Here is a 15,947-nt window from a genome sequence, read left to right on the forward strand (position 1 = left end):
GAGCGAGGTGGGTACGGATACAACGTGAAAGAAAGCATAGGTGAGGAGGTATGCGATGCATTTGAACGCTGGTCACTCCTTGGAGTCCAGGTGGTGATGCTGCCCTCGTGTGGCGCCCCGTCTCTTATCCGAGTGCACCACCGCGTGACACCCACAAGGAGCCATCAACATCACTCCTGCGCGATATGTCACTGCTACCCCATAGCCCAGCATGCATGACCCCCTCCCCAACCCCCCGACACCCCCCCACCCCAACCTTGTCGAGGTCCATCTCCCCCTCCACAGAGAATGACAGGCTCGACACCTGGGTGTGTTTGTGTGTGGGGTGTGTGCGTATTGCTGGTTGTGTATGTTGTGTGTTTCATGAGTGTGTGTGTGTTGAGTGTCAGTGTGTATGTTAGAGAGAACGGTTGCAACATGAGCAAGGATGACAGGGCGTGCTATAAGCCGGGGATGCTGTATGAGGGCATCAACGCTCTGCAGCCACAAAGACCCAAGATGAGACCCACACAAACACCGCAGCTGCAGCGGACCTGCCGGCCCTGCGCTCGTGTGGGCAAGGCTCACGAAACTGAGGCCGGGAGCACGTGCGTGCGTGCAGGAAGAGCGCAGGTGCACAACCGCGCCCTATGAAGGCGCCTGTGACAGCGCCCAGCCGCACCTTGTCATCGTGGAGCTTGGCGTGGCTGTGGTGGCTGTGGTCGTGGTCCGGGTTGGTGCAGCCCGGGGCGCAATCCTCCCCGTGCACATGGTCGTGGCTGTGGCCGTGGTCGTGGCTGTGCGCCGCCTCGGCGTGGGAGTGCCCGTGGTCGTGCGAATGGTTGTGCTCGGGGTTGGTGCACCCTGCGCCGCACTCCTCGCCATGCGCGTGGCTGTGAGCCTCGGCGTGGGAGTGGCCGTGGTCGTGCGAGTGGTTGTGGTTGGGGTTGGTGCAGCCCGCGCCGCACTCCTCGCCGTGTGCGTGGTCGTGGCTGTGGCTGTGGCTGCTGCTGGGCTTGGGCGCGAGCTGAAAAGTAAAGGGAGCCATGCCAGGGATGGGAACGAGTACGCAGGGGGGGTGAGTGAGGGGCTGTTGAACGGGTGCCGACGAAAGGGCGCTGGTCAGGCGGCCTGAACGTTGTTTGCCAAGTGCGGAAAGCCGGGGCACGCACGGCGTCCTGCTCCCCTGATTAGAAACAGTCCGAAAGACAGCACCAACAATGTCAGGGCTGGATCAACAAGAGAGAGCGCAACTCTTACTCATTGGAGCGCCAGCAAATCCGCCCGCACAACACTCCTCGCTCCCCCTGCCCCCATCCGTGCACGTCGCCTGAATGCTGTTGGTACCCGAATACCATGGCACCCGACGCGTCGACCCGCGCGCCCCTCAAGAAGGGATGCAGCATGCTGGAAAGGAACAACAGCCACACCCTGTCACTCTCACACACACACACATTCTTTCTCATGCACCCACACTATACACAATCACTTCACACACATACACACGCACACACACATACACGCGCACATAGGCGCGCGCCCCCACCTGCTCGTCCACCTTGTCGAGGTCAAAGCCGCCCACCCCCAGAACGTAATCCAGGGGCACCTTGCTCTTGGTGGCGCGCGTCATGCGCGCCAGGGTGTTGATGGTCCGCAGGCGGCCCTCCAGCTCAGCAACCGCCGACTCGCTGACCTGGCGCGCGCGAGAGCGTGGCAGACGCGGTCATGCTGAGGACGCAAAAGCGCTTGGAGGCGACTGGCCGCGAGCCTTTTCTGCGCTGAGCGCGATACACAAAGTCCTAAAGACGCGTATGCACCCATTGCATCCCTTGCCCCAGCCACCCAAGCCTGACGGCGCTGTCGCCCCCACCAGGTCTGTCTTGTTGATGACGATGCGGTCCGCGTAGGCCACCTGCTCTATGGCCTCGTTAATGGCGTCCTCGTTGCTGGCCTTGCCGACCTGGGGGTGGGTGGGATGGTGAGCAGAGCGCTTGTGAGTGTGTGTTGTGGGTGCGTGTGTGCGTGCACGCGCGTGTGTGCGCGCGTGTGTGTGCGTGTGCTCGTGCTGGCTGGTGTGTGCGTCGACTCAGCAATTGCCAGCAGATCAGGGAGGCGACGCACGCATCGGCAGGGTGACGCCCCCTGTGCCATCAAGCTGCCCCTATCCTGCGCCACCCAATGCCCGTTCTTTCTGCACCCAGCCTCGTGCGCCCGCTCAAGCCCCTCCGACCCCTCCCTGATCAGCCCTTCCCACTGCGTTCAACCACCACCATAAGCAGCGTGAGGCACCGGCCCGCGACCCGCGCCCAGTTAGCACGGCCTGCGCGTCACCTGGTCCAGGTGGCGGCTGATGTTGACGGCGTCCACCACAGTCACCACGCCATCCAGCAGCACCCTGTATGTGGGGAGACACGCAGTACGTTATTCGTCAGTACGTGCATCGACGCAGGCGTGCGAAAGCGCGTGGTTGCACCAGGAGGGGTGCCTGCAAAGCACAAACTATACAGCCTGCCCAGCGCGACCACGGCCACAGCCGCAGCGGCGCCCCGTCGTACGCATCCCCCACCAGCCCATGCTCTTGCAGGGCTCCGCGCCTGGCCAAATGCCAAGACCCCAAAACCGACCGCCCACCGCCAACCACTGACAGGCAACTGCGGACCGCAAGACCCACTTGTCAGGCAGGGACTTGTCCATGTAAAAGGAGCTGATGATGGGGCCGGGGTTGGCCAGGCCTGATATGAGGGGTGCAGGGAGGAAACAGGAGGTGTGGGACAGCAGTCGGGGGTCAACGTGCGTGTTGGACTGTGCTGTGGCGGCCTCAAAGCGCAGTGCGGTGCGCGGCGTTCCACAGTGTACTGTGGGAGCCACACTTGCAGGTCTGCCGCAACCATACAGCAGCACGCCAGCAGTGAGGCGGCATCAAGGGCGGCACGACAGCACGGCAGGAGCGTGGGCGCGCCGCACCCGTGGTCTCGATCACGATGTGGTCAAACTCGCTGCGGCGGTTGTAGAGGTTGTTGAGCGCCGCCACCAGGTCATCGCGCACCGTGCAGCACAGGCAGCCGTTGGACAGCACCGTGATCTGGTCGCCCCCCTCCAGCACCTGGGGGAGGGGGAGGAGTAGGCCACCGAAGCGTGAGCAGCGGCCTGGAAGCACCGAACGGGCTCCACGTGTGTGCATGCGGCCGAAGCGTGGCCGCGCTGCTTTCGAGTTTACGCGTCCGCATCCTGTCTGCACGCCTGCGCCTGGCAGCTTCCATTCAGGCGCCTTCGGATGCGTCGCCGCCGCCAAGCCGCCGCCAGCCGGCCGAAGCGGGCGGCGGCAGTCGCCGACATCACCACTGGCATCGTCCGAAAGTGTGCACCCTACTGCCCCCATCGCTGCCACCACCGCCGCTGCCGCCACGGCTTCTACTGCCGCCTGAACTGACTTTAGCCCGCCGTTCGCCCTGGCCAATGGGGTATGTGAGCCTCTCGATCCCCCATTCCTCCGCGCACCTCAGTCCTCGCCACCAGCTCGCTGTCAATGTCAATCTCCCCAAACTCATTCTCAATCACTGCGACGGTTGTTGGCATAGCAGAGGGTGTGTTGTCGCTGCATGCAAGGGCGGGGGCGGCGTGGCTGGTAGCCACGCGCGTGGCGGCCGCGCAGTGCATGGAGCACGCCCGTGCAGCGGCGCAGCGCACGCGCTGCACTCACCCGCAATGCGCTTGCCGTGCTGCTGCGTCAGTATATAGTTGAGGAGAGTGGTCTTGCCGGATCCCAGGAAGCCCGTGATGACCTGTAGGGCCGCGGACGTGCCAGGGTGAAATGAGAGGGCCTCCAATCACCCACTCACTCGCCCGCTGCTCATGGACCTTACCGTCGCTGGTATGCGGTCGTCCTTGGGTACGAGGTGCTCTCCAGCACGGACGACCACGCGGTCGGCCCTCGCCGGCGCGAAGAAAGGTCCCCGGGCAGCATCGACAGGCCTTGCCGCACGGGTGCAGCTCTCAGCGGCGCGGTTGACAATGTGATGCACACGCCCGATTGACATCGGTGTTGCCCTTGCCATGGCCATAGGCCCCGTGCAGGCCGAAGCAGCAGTGCGGCGAGCCGCCATGCCGCGCTGGGCGAGCGCCATTGCTGCTGGGCTTTCAAAGGGTGTTGGACGCGTGGCTGATAAGCTGCGGCGCTCGAAAGTAAATGAACATTGCTACCTGATCAAGCACATCTGGGTCCAGAAACTGGGCCAGCAGCTGGACCCCGGTGACGCCCGGTGACGTGTGCAGACGGCGGCACCATCCAACAGGCCTCGTTTTTCGACATTACAACAAGGCGCGCCTCGCCGGCGCAGCACCCGAGCCGGCCGCCTGCCCCGCCCCGCCGCCCCTGGCGTAGCATCCGCTTTGGCGAGTACGCTCGTTCATCTGTTCAACAGGCCTCGTTTTTCGACATTACAATTCGTGTGGTACTGGTGAGTTGCACCCTGAAGCCGCACCAGGAAAAACGCAGCCAGCTTCCTGGCTGAGATGGGTGTGCCAATGGGTTGAAGCAAACTGAACGCTTGCAAGAGGGCGCCTTCCGATCATTTGTTGGGCCGAGCACAATTCTGGGCAGCCGAGCCGCTGTTAAGCAGCGCACAGCGGTGCACACGCGCATGCACACCGGCAGCAATATTTCAGCGCCGGGCGGGAGCTCCCGCGCTCGCGTGCTAGCGTTGGTTTTGGGAGGTGGGCGCACGGCGGAAATTGTAATCCAGCCAGCAGCACAGCAGAGCCGCCAATATATGCTCTTGCAAGTGCGTAAGCGGACAGATTGCAGCATGTGGGGGAAACAAGCTGACCATAGATCTGCGCTGATGGGTCAATAAGGGTCTAGCGCTGCAAATTAGGGGTCGTTGCCCCCGCAGCCCTCCAAGCGGGGGCGAACTACAAACAGGGACACAACGAAAGGACTATGCTAAAACAACCAATCAGCTCTGACCAGCAGCCCATATTTGGGTGGCAACTGCCCCAGTTCACATATGACATGACGCGGTCTAGAAACGCCTGCATCAATACCCTACATACACAGTCCTGCACAGCCATACAAAGCCTCCACATCTACTTGCTGACTGTGGAACCTGCGCGGCCCCGACAGCCCGGCCCTGGCCTACAATGGAGACACCGCTGCAGCAGCGTCAGCGGCTGCAGTTGCAGCAAGCCCCGGCATGCCAGCCGCCCGAAAGGCAGGCACCAGCGCAACGCCTGCATTGGTAGATGTGCTGTTGCGAGGCAGCGTCGCGTTTGGCGCGGGCGAGCCAGGCGCAGTTGGGGCCGCAGGCGCCGCGCCAGCCGCCCTGAGCCGCTTGACGGCGGAGTTGTACTGCCGGATCGCCGCGGTTATGACGGGGTCCCTGTAACTCCCCCCTGCGGCGCCGCCGGGCGCCCCGCCGGCCCTGCTGTTTGCTGCGCCGCCCGCGGTGCCGCCCCTGGCATAACTCAGGTAGTGCACCCCGGTGACGTCAAAGGAGATGATGCTCCAAAGGAAAATCGCCCTGACCTGCGGCGCGGTGGACAGGCGTGCACCAGAGGCGGTTGGTGGCGGTTGACAACCGGCAGTTGGTGGCTGATGGCTGGAAGGGGTGGTTGAAGCCAGAGTATGTATGCCTGTCTGATTCCTGCACGCCTGACATGGCAGACACGTTTGGCTACGAGGGGGGAGGAGGGGAGCCGCCCAAGTGAGGCAGCGCCGGCGCCGCCTGACCTTGTAGTTGGGGCCGCCCCCCGCCGCAGCAAACTGGAGGGTGGTGTTGTAGAACCGCCGCAGCGCCGCCCTGTTGCCGCCCCGCGCCCAGGGGTCTGACCGCGGGTCGTACCGCCCGTCCACCCCCCAGTAGGGCGCTGCCGCCGCGTGCGGCCAGTCGCGGGCGGGGGTCTTGTAATCTGCGGTCTCCCCGCCGCCGACGCCGTACTCTGCAGTGTGAGCGCCAGGTGGGGGGCCGAGGGTTCAAAGCACGGCATCACAAGGTGTAGTGGCGGCGAAATGACTGGAACAAATGCGTGGAGAGCGTCCGCCAGCACGGGGGAGGCACTCTGCTGACAACGCACCTCCCTCCGCCGCTGACCTCTTTCCCACGATCCTATTGTGGGCTCTCCCGCAAGCCTCAAAAAAGGATCCAAGGCCGTCCTTGTCGTCTCCCTCCCCCACCCGCTCGCCAACCACCCACCCGAGTACACGAGGTCCTTATTGAGGCTCCGCAGGTCCAGCCCAAACAGCCGCAGCTCCCGGTCGACGCGCCGCAGGCTCTCCTCCAGGTCAGCAGGGCCGGGGCTGTCCGGCAGCCCCGCGTACGCGCTTACGCCGATCCTGTTTTACGAGGTCGTTTTATTTGCAGGACGCCGGGGCGTGAGCGACATAGTGTGCGGCGCGCTCGGCCGTGATGGAAGAGGACGGAGCCGCCGCGGCTAGGCCCAGCGGCGGCTGGCCACACCCCGATGGCGAGCAGCAACCGCCCCAACCCGCCCTTGTGCTGAGGGTGGGTAGACGCGGGCTGCAGCTGCCAGGGATGGACCACATCCACGTGTTCCTGGGGCGCTTCTGCTGTCGTCCAATGCCAGCAATGATTGCCATCCCATCCTTCCCCGCCCACCCTGCCCTAGCCCCTGCCCGTCTCACCAGTCCACCGCCCTGAAGAGGGCGCGCACGTCTGCCAGGCTGACAGAGTCCGTCACCTCGCGCCACCTGGCCTGAACGTCAGAATAATACCTGAGGCCGTGGGGGATCAGCGGGGCGGCGGGGCGTGTCAGACCTTGCACGGTCACAGAGGGGGTTGGGCTGGAGGGAGTTGTATAACTCCGGTGCTGCGAATCACGGCAGATGCCGCCGTCCAGACGAGGCTTTTCCAGCCGTCGTCGGACCAGCAGCTTGAATTTTAGGCGCTTTGGCTGGCAAAGAGCGGCTCATGGTCATTTGCAGGCGGCCACAAGGTCAGGCTGCGTATCACAAATTTGCTCCCAAGATGACGCAGTAATTTTGCTGCAGCTCACGTGGTCGACGCCATGGCGTTGCCGGGGCAGCCGCAGATCTTCTCCCAGTTGAGGTTTACGCCGACGCGCACAGAGCTTGGCGGGGTGCCGCCCTCTGACACGACGCCCTTGATCTGCTTGATCATGGAACGGTAGGAGCGCGCACTGCGAGGAAAAAAGAGGGAGAGGGGGAATGTGTGTGTGTGTGTGTGATCATGTGTGTGTGATCATGTGTGTGGGTGCGTGTGTGGCGTGCGTGCGTGTGTAAGTGGGGGTATGAAGGAGGAGGTGCTGCGAGGTAGTGTGAGGTCTGTTGCAAAGGAAACGACTTGGAAGTTAGGCTTGCAGGCCTTTGTCACATCAACATTCCACCCGTGCGGCAAGCAGCCGGGTACCCATGCAAATAAGCTGCCTTGCCTAGCGCTCCTTGCTCACGCCCCTCGGGGGCAGCCCTCACAGCCCCTCAGCCCTCACGAGTAGAAGAGCGTCGCCCCCATCTCCGCCTGCATGGCAAACAGCACCGGCGCCCCTCTGAAGTTTGCGTCCTTGACCGCCGCCGCCGCCGGCTTGACCAGCGCGTCCCAGTATGACAGCGCGCCAAACCTGCGTGCCCAAAGCAACACACGTGGAACACGGGTGTGTGGCGCGAGAAGGCTGGTTGGGGGTTTTGCAGAAGCCGCCTGGAAACAAGGGCTGCTGAGATGCAGGCTTGTGCTGTTGGGGCTGAAAGGCTGCCAGGATTTGCGTTTGTAGGATGTTGAGCTCGATAAACAAAGGTCCCTGTGATGCGGGCCCCGATGTGGAAAGGCCCCTGCTGTTGTGATCAGCAGCCTGCTGCCAGCGCTGCGATGTGCACGGCCACTGCCTGGGGCCGCACTTGGTGTAGGGGTCGAAATCGAGCGCGTTGCGCCACGTCCCCGTTTCGTCGCCGTCGTCCAGGTGGAGGTGGACCGCCAGGCCAAAGCCGCGCGACACCACCAGCTGCATGCAGGCCTGCCGTGGGGGGGGGGGGGCGAGGGGCCACGCCCCAGACGATGCAGAGGTGAGCGGCCAACGTGGGCGCCAGCTGGGTACGGCCAGAGGTGAAAACGTGGGTTGAATCCTTGCTCACCGTGCATCTCCGCTGCACAAGTGCGTTCTCACATATCCATCGAGAACCCCCGTTTACTTTCTTTTGCACATGGATCGCCCATTCATGACCCACCGTCAGGCCGCTGCTGAGGCGGTACGCAGTGTCGTAGGTGTACTGCCGCAGCTCCCTGTCCCGCTCCGCCTCGCGGTACCCCAGGTCAGTCATGCGGTTGTTGCCATCTGTCCGGTAGTACCTGGTCGCGTTGGAGAATGGGTGCTCGCATCTGAATGCCGTGTTTGGACCAAACAGCATTCGAAATTGCCTGAGTGCGAGCTGCCAGCTGCCAGCAGGCGGCGCACCCGACAACAAGTACTGGCCTGTAAAAGAATGGCCTTCGTTTCACAAATTGCTGGCCCTGGAGATGATGGCGGTTCTGAGACCGAGCGCTACCAGGCAGGCGCTAGGCGACATCCTTGCTGCTCCTATCCATGTGCTGGTCTGCAAATCAAACCCCGCCGAGCTTCCCTGCAACCACTTGGCTGTGCATCGCTCCCAACGCCGCCTCGCGTCCTGCATACCGCACTAGCTGCTTGCAAGACGTGCGCCGCCGTCACCCCCCTGCTCTCACCCGGTGACGACAAAGTTGACTGTGCTGCCGTTGGTCTCCATTGCACGCCGCGCCATCTGGGCGCACTGGCTGCCTTCCCCGCCGTCGATGTCAGACATGAACAGCAGCACGACGGACGTGTCTACCGTGATGGCCGCTGCTCCCAGCGCGACGGAGGCGCCGTGCGCGGCGGCGGCGGCGGCGATCAGGAGTAGCAGCGCGAGCGGAGCCAGCGAGGCAATGACCGAGCTGCTGCGGGGTGGCGACGCCGCGGTTGCGGCCGCCCCCCAGTGTCTGGGTGGCGCCATTGTTATCTTCAAACTTGTATTTTACACCAAAGCTTTGGTGTGGGCACCGGATTCATGCCGCGCGGCCCGAGACATCAGCTGATGGGACGGCTAGCTTGCCGAAGCATTCTCGGGCTCGGTAATAGCACAACCATATCAATATGTGAGGCTGTTTGGCTGCGTTGGTCTGCCTCAGAGCGCTTGATAATGTGTGTGACTGCTGCTACAGTATGTGCAGCTTCTCACCAGGTTCCCACTCTTCAGCGGGCAGGTGCCGAGCCTACGGCTCGAGGGCGACTTGCCAGCCGGCCGTCCATGTGTTGCAGGCCACAAGGGGTCAGGAATTACATGGGCAGCTGTAACTTTGGGAAATGAAAACGTGTTGGGGCCTGCGGCAGCACATCCCCTGAGTCTGGCAAGCTGCCGCAGCCCGTGGATGTCGGCAGAAGTTGTGTCCCGCCACTGTCTCAAGCGCCCTGCCTGCATATGTGAGGCCGAAAGGCATGCGCAATCCGCGTTCCAAAATGCGGGGTCGCACACCCAAACAACAACTGCGCCTGGGCTGCCCGGGGGCCCTGATGCCGCAAGCGCAGGTTAGTCGGTCAACCACCCACGGCCACGTCAAGAGCCGGGGTCAGGGTTCCCGTGGCGCCCCGCGGTAAAGAGCGCAGATAAGGAATCAGTAATATTAAGCTCTGAAGAGCCGCATACGAGTCGCCCTTCGCCCATCGCATCAGGCGGGGGAGGCGAGATGTGCAGAACCAGCATTCGTCAGGCAGGCATGCAAGCATAACTGAAGGGCAAGCCACCTGAAAACAGGGCGTGCAGGCAGAGGGATAATACGAATAAAAGGGGCCTATGGCGTCGAGGGCGTCGAGGCGGATCTCATGCGCATTGCCTGAAGGGCAACGACCAATAAAATCAGCTGGCGTGAGAGCATGCGGCGTGCATGCGGCGCGTCGCGTGGGGGGTGTGGCGCAGCGCACGCCTTGTGCTGCGATGCCTGAGGCATGAGTCCTTGTCATGCAAAAGGCCAAAGGTAATAAATGAAATACGCATAACGGCGGCAAGCACGCACTTGATTGGCCGTGTTCATGCGGGTTGCACGCTTGTGCTGCTGAGTCTGTTTGCTCCTATACCCAAGCAAAAGGCATGTGTGCATATGGGTTGGCTTATATGCAGATGAGGCGCATGAAATCAGGCATGCGCATCTGCAAAGCTATAATGTATAAGGAATTATACGTGACGGGGCGGTGCCGGGACGCACGACGAGCCAGCAGCTTGCATGGGGGGGTATGCAGCCCGGAAATCGGCGCTGATGAGCAGGCGGCGCAGCCGTGCGTCTGACACGTTGGGGGATGCCGTCACAGCGGGGACGCAAACACCTGTTTGTAAGGGGTGTTTGGAGGTTTGCAGAGGGTGGGGCGTCAATGTTGAGCACACTTTGCTGCTGGCCAGAAAGGGTCAGCCCCAGCAGCTTCAAACCGCGGCTGTGCAAACGCCGCACCCCTTTGGGAGACTGCACCCTAGCAGAAAGTGCCGCCACTGGCAGGCATTGTTCCCTGGCAATAGGACCCAAGCAAGGCGTTACTGCCGATTGGCTCACCTGTGTCCAATACAAAGTACCGGAGGCCGACCTGGTGGCAGCTGCCCCCATGTTGACATAATTTGGGCTCAGGATGTTGGCCCTGCAAAGCGATGTAAAAAACCACCCGGCAGGAGTAGTCAGAAGGAGGCAGATCGGCGCGAGACAGTGCTAGTCAGGGTTTGGCCGCATGGCAGTGGTTAGGGCCGCTCGGCACGCTGACCCTGGAACCAATGCGGCCAGCCGTAGCAGCTTCACATGATTTGGGCCCGCGGCACGTCCGTCCTGGGCACGTGGAGCCCAGCTAGCATTGGCCACAATGGACTTGTTGAGTCGCAATGCTCACCTGTGGCCTGCGCTGTTCATCCAGCCCTGGAACACGGCCTGCGCCGTGTCGTACCCGGCCGCCACGTTCTCGCCGCCATACCCTAGCGTGTACCCCTGCCGCTTGACCCGCTGGTCAAACGTTGACCCGTCGCTGCCGTCGTGGCCCATGCGGTTGCGGCGTGCCTGGTCGTCGCTGTGCGCCTGGGCGGCGGCGGTCAGCCGGGGGTCGATGGTGACGGCCCTCAGGCCCGAGGACGCGCGCGCAGAGTTGACCTGGAGCAGTAGGTCTGACTCGATGGCGCTACTGCCGCCGCCGCCGCCGCCGCCACCACCGCCGCCGCCGCCACCGCCGCCACCGCCGCCGCCGCCACCACCACCGCCGCCGCCGCCACCACCGCCGCCGCCGCCGGCGCTGTTGGGATCAACTGCGAGGTGCGGCAGGTGGGTGGGGTGAGGCAAGGCCTGCCAGCATTACAAACACGCCGCAACAGCGTCCCTTCCCAATAGCAAGCCTGCTTGTTGCACGATCAGCCAGCAACCCCACAACCCGAAAAACCCGACCAGGGCTTGGGAGGAACCATGGAGCATGTGTACAGCACGCCCGTCACAAAAAAAGCCCTCGCCATCCCTTTCCCCCTTGCACCCACCAATCTTAAGGGACGTCGCCTTCCTGCCCCAGGTCGACAGGCACACGTCAGTGCGCGTCAGGGTGGTGCTGCGGCCGGCGAAGTTCTCCGCATCATACAGGGTGACGGTCCAGCCAGTGGGGATGCTAAGGGACATGAACTTTTTGCTGAGGCCCTGGGCGGCCAGGGATGGGTAGTCGCCCGCCGGCAGCGCGACCCGACTTCCCAGGAACCTGTTGGTGGTTTTGATTTGGACAGGAGCGCACGTTGGCACGCGGAGTACAGGGGGCCTGGACGCGTGGCGTAGCCGCGCCTGGGGGATGCTGTTGGGCGGCGACGACAATCTGTTTGGGGCTGCACCAGGCAGCAGCAACACTGATGCGGCGCGCCGCCCGCCGCGCTGGGTGCGCACCAGCACTGGGTGAAGGCCACCACTCCTACGGCGGCCGTGGCCGGGCCGGCTGTGGAGGCGAGTGGGGCACGGTTGTGGGGAGTTTGGTTGGTCGATGAGCCAGCGCACGACTTCAACCTGTCTACGTGCATATTTCTCGAGAGTGGTTATCCTGGAAATCCATGGGAAATGATGGGGTTTCACACTGAAGATGAACCCCTCAGCGCGGCGTGCGCGCTCAGAATCAGCCCCTCAAGCTCACCAGCGGCGGTGAAGGACGCAACGCCAGCTGTGCCAGCAGCAAGCGCCGCGGTGCCCGCACCGCCAGCAGCGGTGGCGCCGGGAGCAATGTAGGTGGCGGGCTCCCCCACGGCGGGGCCGACAGCTGCAACGGCGGCCGCCGCGAACGGCTGCGCGGCCTCAACGGCCGCAGAGGGGGCCGCCTGGACTGGGGCCGCTGCGCCGGCTGCAGCGGGGTCCACTTGCGCGGCGCTGAGTAGGGCGCGGCGTCTTAGGGAGGCCTGTGCGATTCGATGAGATGGCAGGGGGCGCGGTGGCTGTCCAGGCCAAGACAAGGTGGTCGGGAAGTGGTCGTGTGGCTGACAGTTCCAGGCCACGTCATGACCGATATCCGCCCCAGGCACGTTTGCCGTCCTCGTGCTTCCAGCTGCGTATGTATACAAGGCTCGTGTCATGTGAGTGCGTGCCAAGGGCGGCCTGCTGCGCTGAACGCAGGGGCGCACCTGCTGAGTCGTGGTCTCACGTCGTCCGGCGCTGACGGCAACCACGGACCCATGCAGCAGCGTACCAGCCATCGCTATAAGGATGATGGTCCAAAATCCCGCCATTTCTCCCATATAAACCGTGCAACGTGGGGAGCGCCGCACGACACGCACTAAGAAACACGCGCGCAACCTTGCAGAGGGCACAAAGACGCTGCGTGTTCAAAACGAATAACGAGCTTTCTAGGGTTCTAGATGCCTTCAGATGAGGGCGGGGACTGCCTTCCATACTGCAGGGCCTCCAGATTTAAGGGGCCGCTGTCACCCAGGTGAAATCGTGGTGACAGCTGGGGCCAAAGCCACCTCTTGGGGCACCTTGATGCTCACATGTCAGACCACTGGGCCGAGCGGCCCCACGGAGGTATACTTGCCTTGATTTTGGCAGCTAGATTGCCCATGGTCATGGGTTTGGGAGCTGTGACGAGCCGCCAGCCAGACCGGCGAGCCGGCCGCGCGGTCTCCGGTCTGCCTTGGGCTGTGGGCGCGCTGTGCACTTTTAAACAACCTGGTGCAGGTGCTGCCTATGCCGGTCACAGGGTCATAACGGTATGACATCTTTGGTGTTTGTGGTTTCATCTGACCAGCCCACCGAAAATCATTAACCCAGACCCTGGGTAAGTAAGACAGACCCAACCAGCGTGAGGCCGAACGCGTGAGCATGCAATCCAAGCAATGCGCCGCGGAGCGCTGTGCGGCGCATGACACGCCTGAGTTCTCCAGTTGGTGTGCATACGTATTATTGAGGGCAGCCAGCTGATGGGTACAACGGTAGGCAGAATACGACCGCCAACTGCCCTGCGTCTGACCATAGGGAAAGTATGTGTGAACGGCAGTGGGCGGCTGCTGACATGTCGCCAGTGCCGCACCGCGCGCAGCCCAGCCGCGCATTCAAAGAAGGCAACATCGCTCGTCATGATGCAGCTGCCCGCAGCAGCAACGCGACCCCGAACTGCTGACACGGTGCTGAACAAAGCTTCGACATGCGGATGACAAATCAGGTGCGCGGGTTGACTGCAATGGCAGCCCCCCTTCAATAAAAAGGAAGGTGTGGGGTTGAATCAAATGTGTGACAAGCGATCCTGATTGAGCAGCGTGCGGTGCCCGTCGTGCTGGTCTGTGCCGCGCTCTCGCTGCATCGCTCACACCCCATGTTCACGCTGGATGACCTGCCACGAGCAACGTCACTGCGACAATGAGGCACACATGATTTAACCAGGCTTGATGGCATCGAAGCACGCGAGCCGTGTGAGTCGATGATACAGTGTGTAGACGAGTGCCCGTCCACTTGCTCGGAATGCGTGTGAGTGTCGGTGTCCGTCGATACGGTAGACTTTGACACGGAGCGATGCCACCCGTGAACGGAAGTGCTTTCAGCGTTCTAAGACTTTTGAAAGCGTCCCTACCCGCAGACTCCGCGCAAGTAGCGCAAACAGCATCGTCGCCAGCAGCGACGGCGTCGCACTGCGCTGGTGATGGCAATAATGCGCCTCGAATCGCTACTCCAAGCAAGCTGGCTCGCGCATGTCGCAACCGCGGGCCATCCGCCAAGCAACAGATTGATCAGCTCAATGATAAAATTGCGGCGGCGCAGCAGCAGGTGCAGCAGCAGCGGGAACGCAACTACGAGCTTCGCTCGCGCGCCGCGCTGCCCACACGTCTAGACCGTGCGCTGACTGAGTCCGCCGCGCACCGGCGCCGGTTTGGAGGGGAGACTGGCGACAACGAGCAGCAGCAGCAACAGCAGCACGAGGCACTGTTTGCTGCGGCAGGGGCGGCGCCGCAGGAGGTGGGGGCGGAGGCGGCGCCCGTGATCGAGAGCGTCCCTCACCTGCGGGACGGTGCGCCCCTCCTCCAGCTCGACAGGTGCGGTCATGGCATTGCGCACGCCTCGCACGCAAGATCGCTGCACAGCTTTGGCGCGCAGGTATAAACAGGATTGCAGCGCGAGGGCGGTCGTCGCTGAAGCGCCAAACCCCCGACTGGCCACCCCCCTTGCAGCGTGACAGAGGCGGAGGTTCTAGAAGCCAAGGCGGTAACGTTTGAGAAGGCGGCAACTCGCATTGACGCCCTGATCTCGGAGGGCAAGCGTCACCTCAGAGTGCTCGACTGTTGCGCCCGGCTGCCAGAGAGGAGGCGTCGCGACGCGCGTGCAGGCCTGTGCGAGTGCGGCCGCGCGCTCGTCCGGCAGTTTCAATTGCTGGGCCTGTGGCGGCCGGAGGTTTACTTTGACCTGATTGTCAAGGTAAGGGGCGGGCTGCTGGTCCCGCCAGCATTTATTCCCAACGTGCCCGAACTTTCCTAGATGTCCGGTGGCTCATGCGACCACGCATGGCTGCACCAGCCACTCGAGTTGTACCATGCAATTCAACGCCAGGCTTTCTCAGCCGCCATTCCAGCCGCAAAGTGCCATGCCACCCCATGCTGGGCTACGATTTGCCGTAACACACCAGGCCATGCCAACCCATGCCGACTCGCTCCTCTGCGCCACGCTCCGCCAAGCTCTCACGCGCCGTTCGGCGCGTGCTCACGCGCAGAACTACCAAAGTGGCCGGCCGTGTATAGGGCAGGAAGAAGGCGGCCTAGCTCTCTGGGAAGAGGTCGTCCGGGCTCCCCGCTGGTCCAGACAGCAGGTGAGGCATGTGACGGCGTGTTGCTGCCTGCGGGTTTCCCCATGGCCGCACGGAATCCTGCATGGCGTTGCATGCATGCTGCCATGTGAAACCCCGGGGCACCAGGCACCGCAGCCGTCCATGCCGGCGGTTGCCAAGCGCCTGCTGCATGCTCGCGCTGGAGTAGGTGCTGTTGCTCCTGCACAGCCACGAGCTGCGCAAGCAGCGGGTCGAAGCGATAGAGGAGGAGCGCAGGGCGCTGTCGCAAGCCCTCCGTGCGTGGGACGAGGTTGCCGCGGCGGCGCACGTGCCTGCGCTTCCCCAGTCAGGCGGCAGCGGGGGCAGGGGCTATGCAGGCGGCGGGCCGCATGGGATTTGCTCACTGCGGGGGAGCTGGTGGAGCAGCTCGCGGTCAACACGCGGTGCCACAGCGCCGTGATGACAGTGCACATACAGGTGTGGTTGGACACGCCGTACCATCCGGAGCAGAACCTTGGGGGGCTGCTGTGGCAAGAGGGCCAGCGGACGCATTGATGTTGCCCAGCAGCCCTTGCTTTTGCCCTGCGCTGAGCCGACCAGCAGCCGTCGAAATGACATGACATCATATCTGACCCTGGCCCGCCGCTACCGGGCCCCGCTGCCGCCTGCAGGCGCTGGCGCCACTGCAACCAGCATCACCACCACCACCACCA

General features: G+C 63.2%; 3 protein-coding genes across 3 annotated transcripts; all 3 read right to left on the reverse strand.

The window, feature by feature from the left end:
* Nucleotides 1–72: 72 nt before the first annotated feature.
* Nucleotides 73–4,103, reverse strand: MNEG_7000 (COBW domain-containing protein 2; the record flags this gene model as incomplete). The annotated part of the gene is made up of 11 exons (XM_014044525.1): nucleotides 73–99; nucleotides 257–304; nucleotides 662–1,006; nucleotides 1,526–1,672; nucleotides 1,850–1,939; nucleotides 2,311–2,374; nucleotides 2,651–2,711; nucleotides 2,944–3,082; nucleotides 3,478–3,536; nucleotides 3,680–3,761; nucleotides 3,843–4,103. The coding sequence occupies 11 exons, from the start codon at nucleotides 4,101–4,103 to the stop codon at nucleotides 73–75; spliced, it is 1,323 nt and encodes a 440-aa protein (XP_013899979.1).
* A 1,010-nt stretch (nucleotides 4,104–5,113) lies between these two features.
* MNEG_7001 (hypothetical protein) lies at nucleotides 5,114–8,956 on the reverse strand (the record flags this gene model as incomplete). The annotated part of the gene is made up of 9 exons (XM_014044526.1): nucleotides 5,114–5,503; nucleotides 5,708–5,916; nucleotides 6,171–6,310; nucleotides 6,620–6,709; nucleotides 6,991–7,134; nucleotides 7,444–7,572; nucleotides 7,847–7,962; nucleotides 8,174–8,294; nucleotides 8,670–8,956. 9 exons carry the CDS (start codon nucleotides 8,954–8,956, stop codon nucleotides 5,114–5,116), a joined length of 1,626 nt encoding a protein of 541 aa, XP_013899980.1.
* A 1,343-nt stretch (nucleotides 8,957–10,299) lies between these two features.
* MNEG_7002 (SCP-like extracellular) lies at nucleotides 10,300–12,712 on the reverse strand (the record flags this gene model as incomplete). The annotated part of the gene is made up of 7 exons (XM_014044527.1): nucleotides 10,300–10,320; nucleotides 10,542–10,623; nucleotides 10,867–11,272; nucleotides 11,495–11,706; nucleotides 11,886–11,934; nucleotides 12,127–12,385; nucleotides 12,608–12,712. The coding sequence occupies 7 exons, from the start codon at nucleotides 12,710–12,712 to the stop codon at nucleotides 10,300–10,302; spliced, it is 1,134 nt and encodes a 377-aa protein (XP_013899981.1).
* Between the last annotated feature and the right edge of the window lie 3,235 nt (nucleotides 12,713–15,947).

The sequence above is a fragment of the Monoraphidium neglectum genome (assembly GCF_000611645.1).
Source record: "Monoraphidium neglectum strain SAG 48.87 unplaced genomic scaffold scaffold01199, whole genome shotgun sequence".
Lineage (NCBI taxonomy): Eukaryota > Viridiplantae > Chlorophyta > Chlorophyceae > Sphaeropleales > Selenastraceae > Monoraphidium > Monoraphidium neglectum.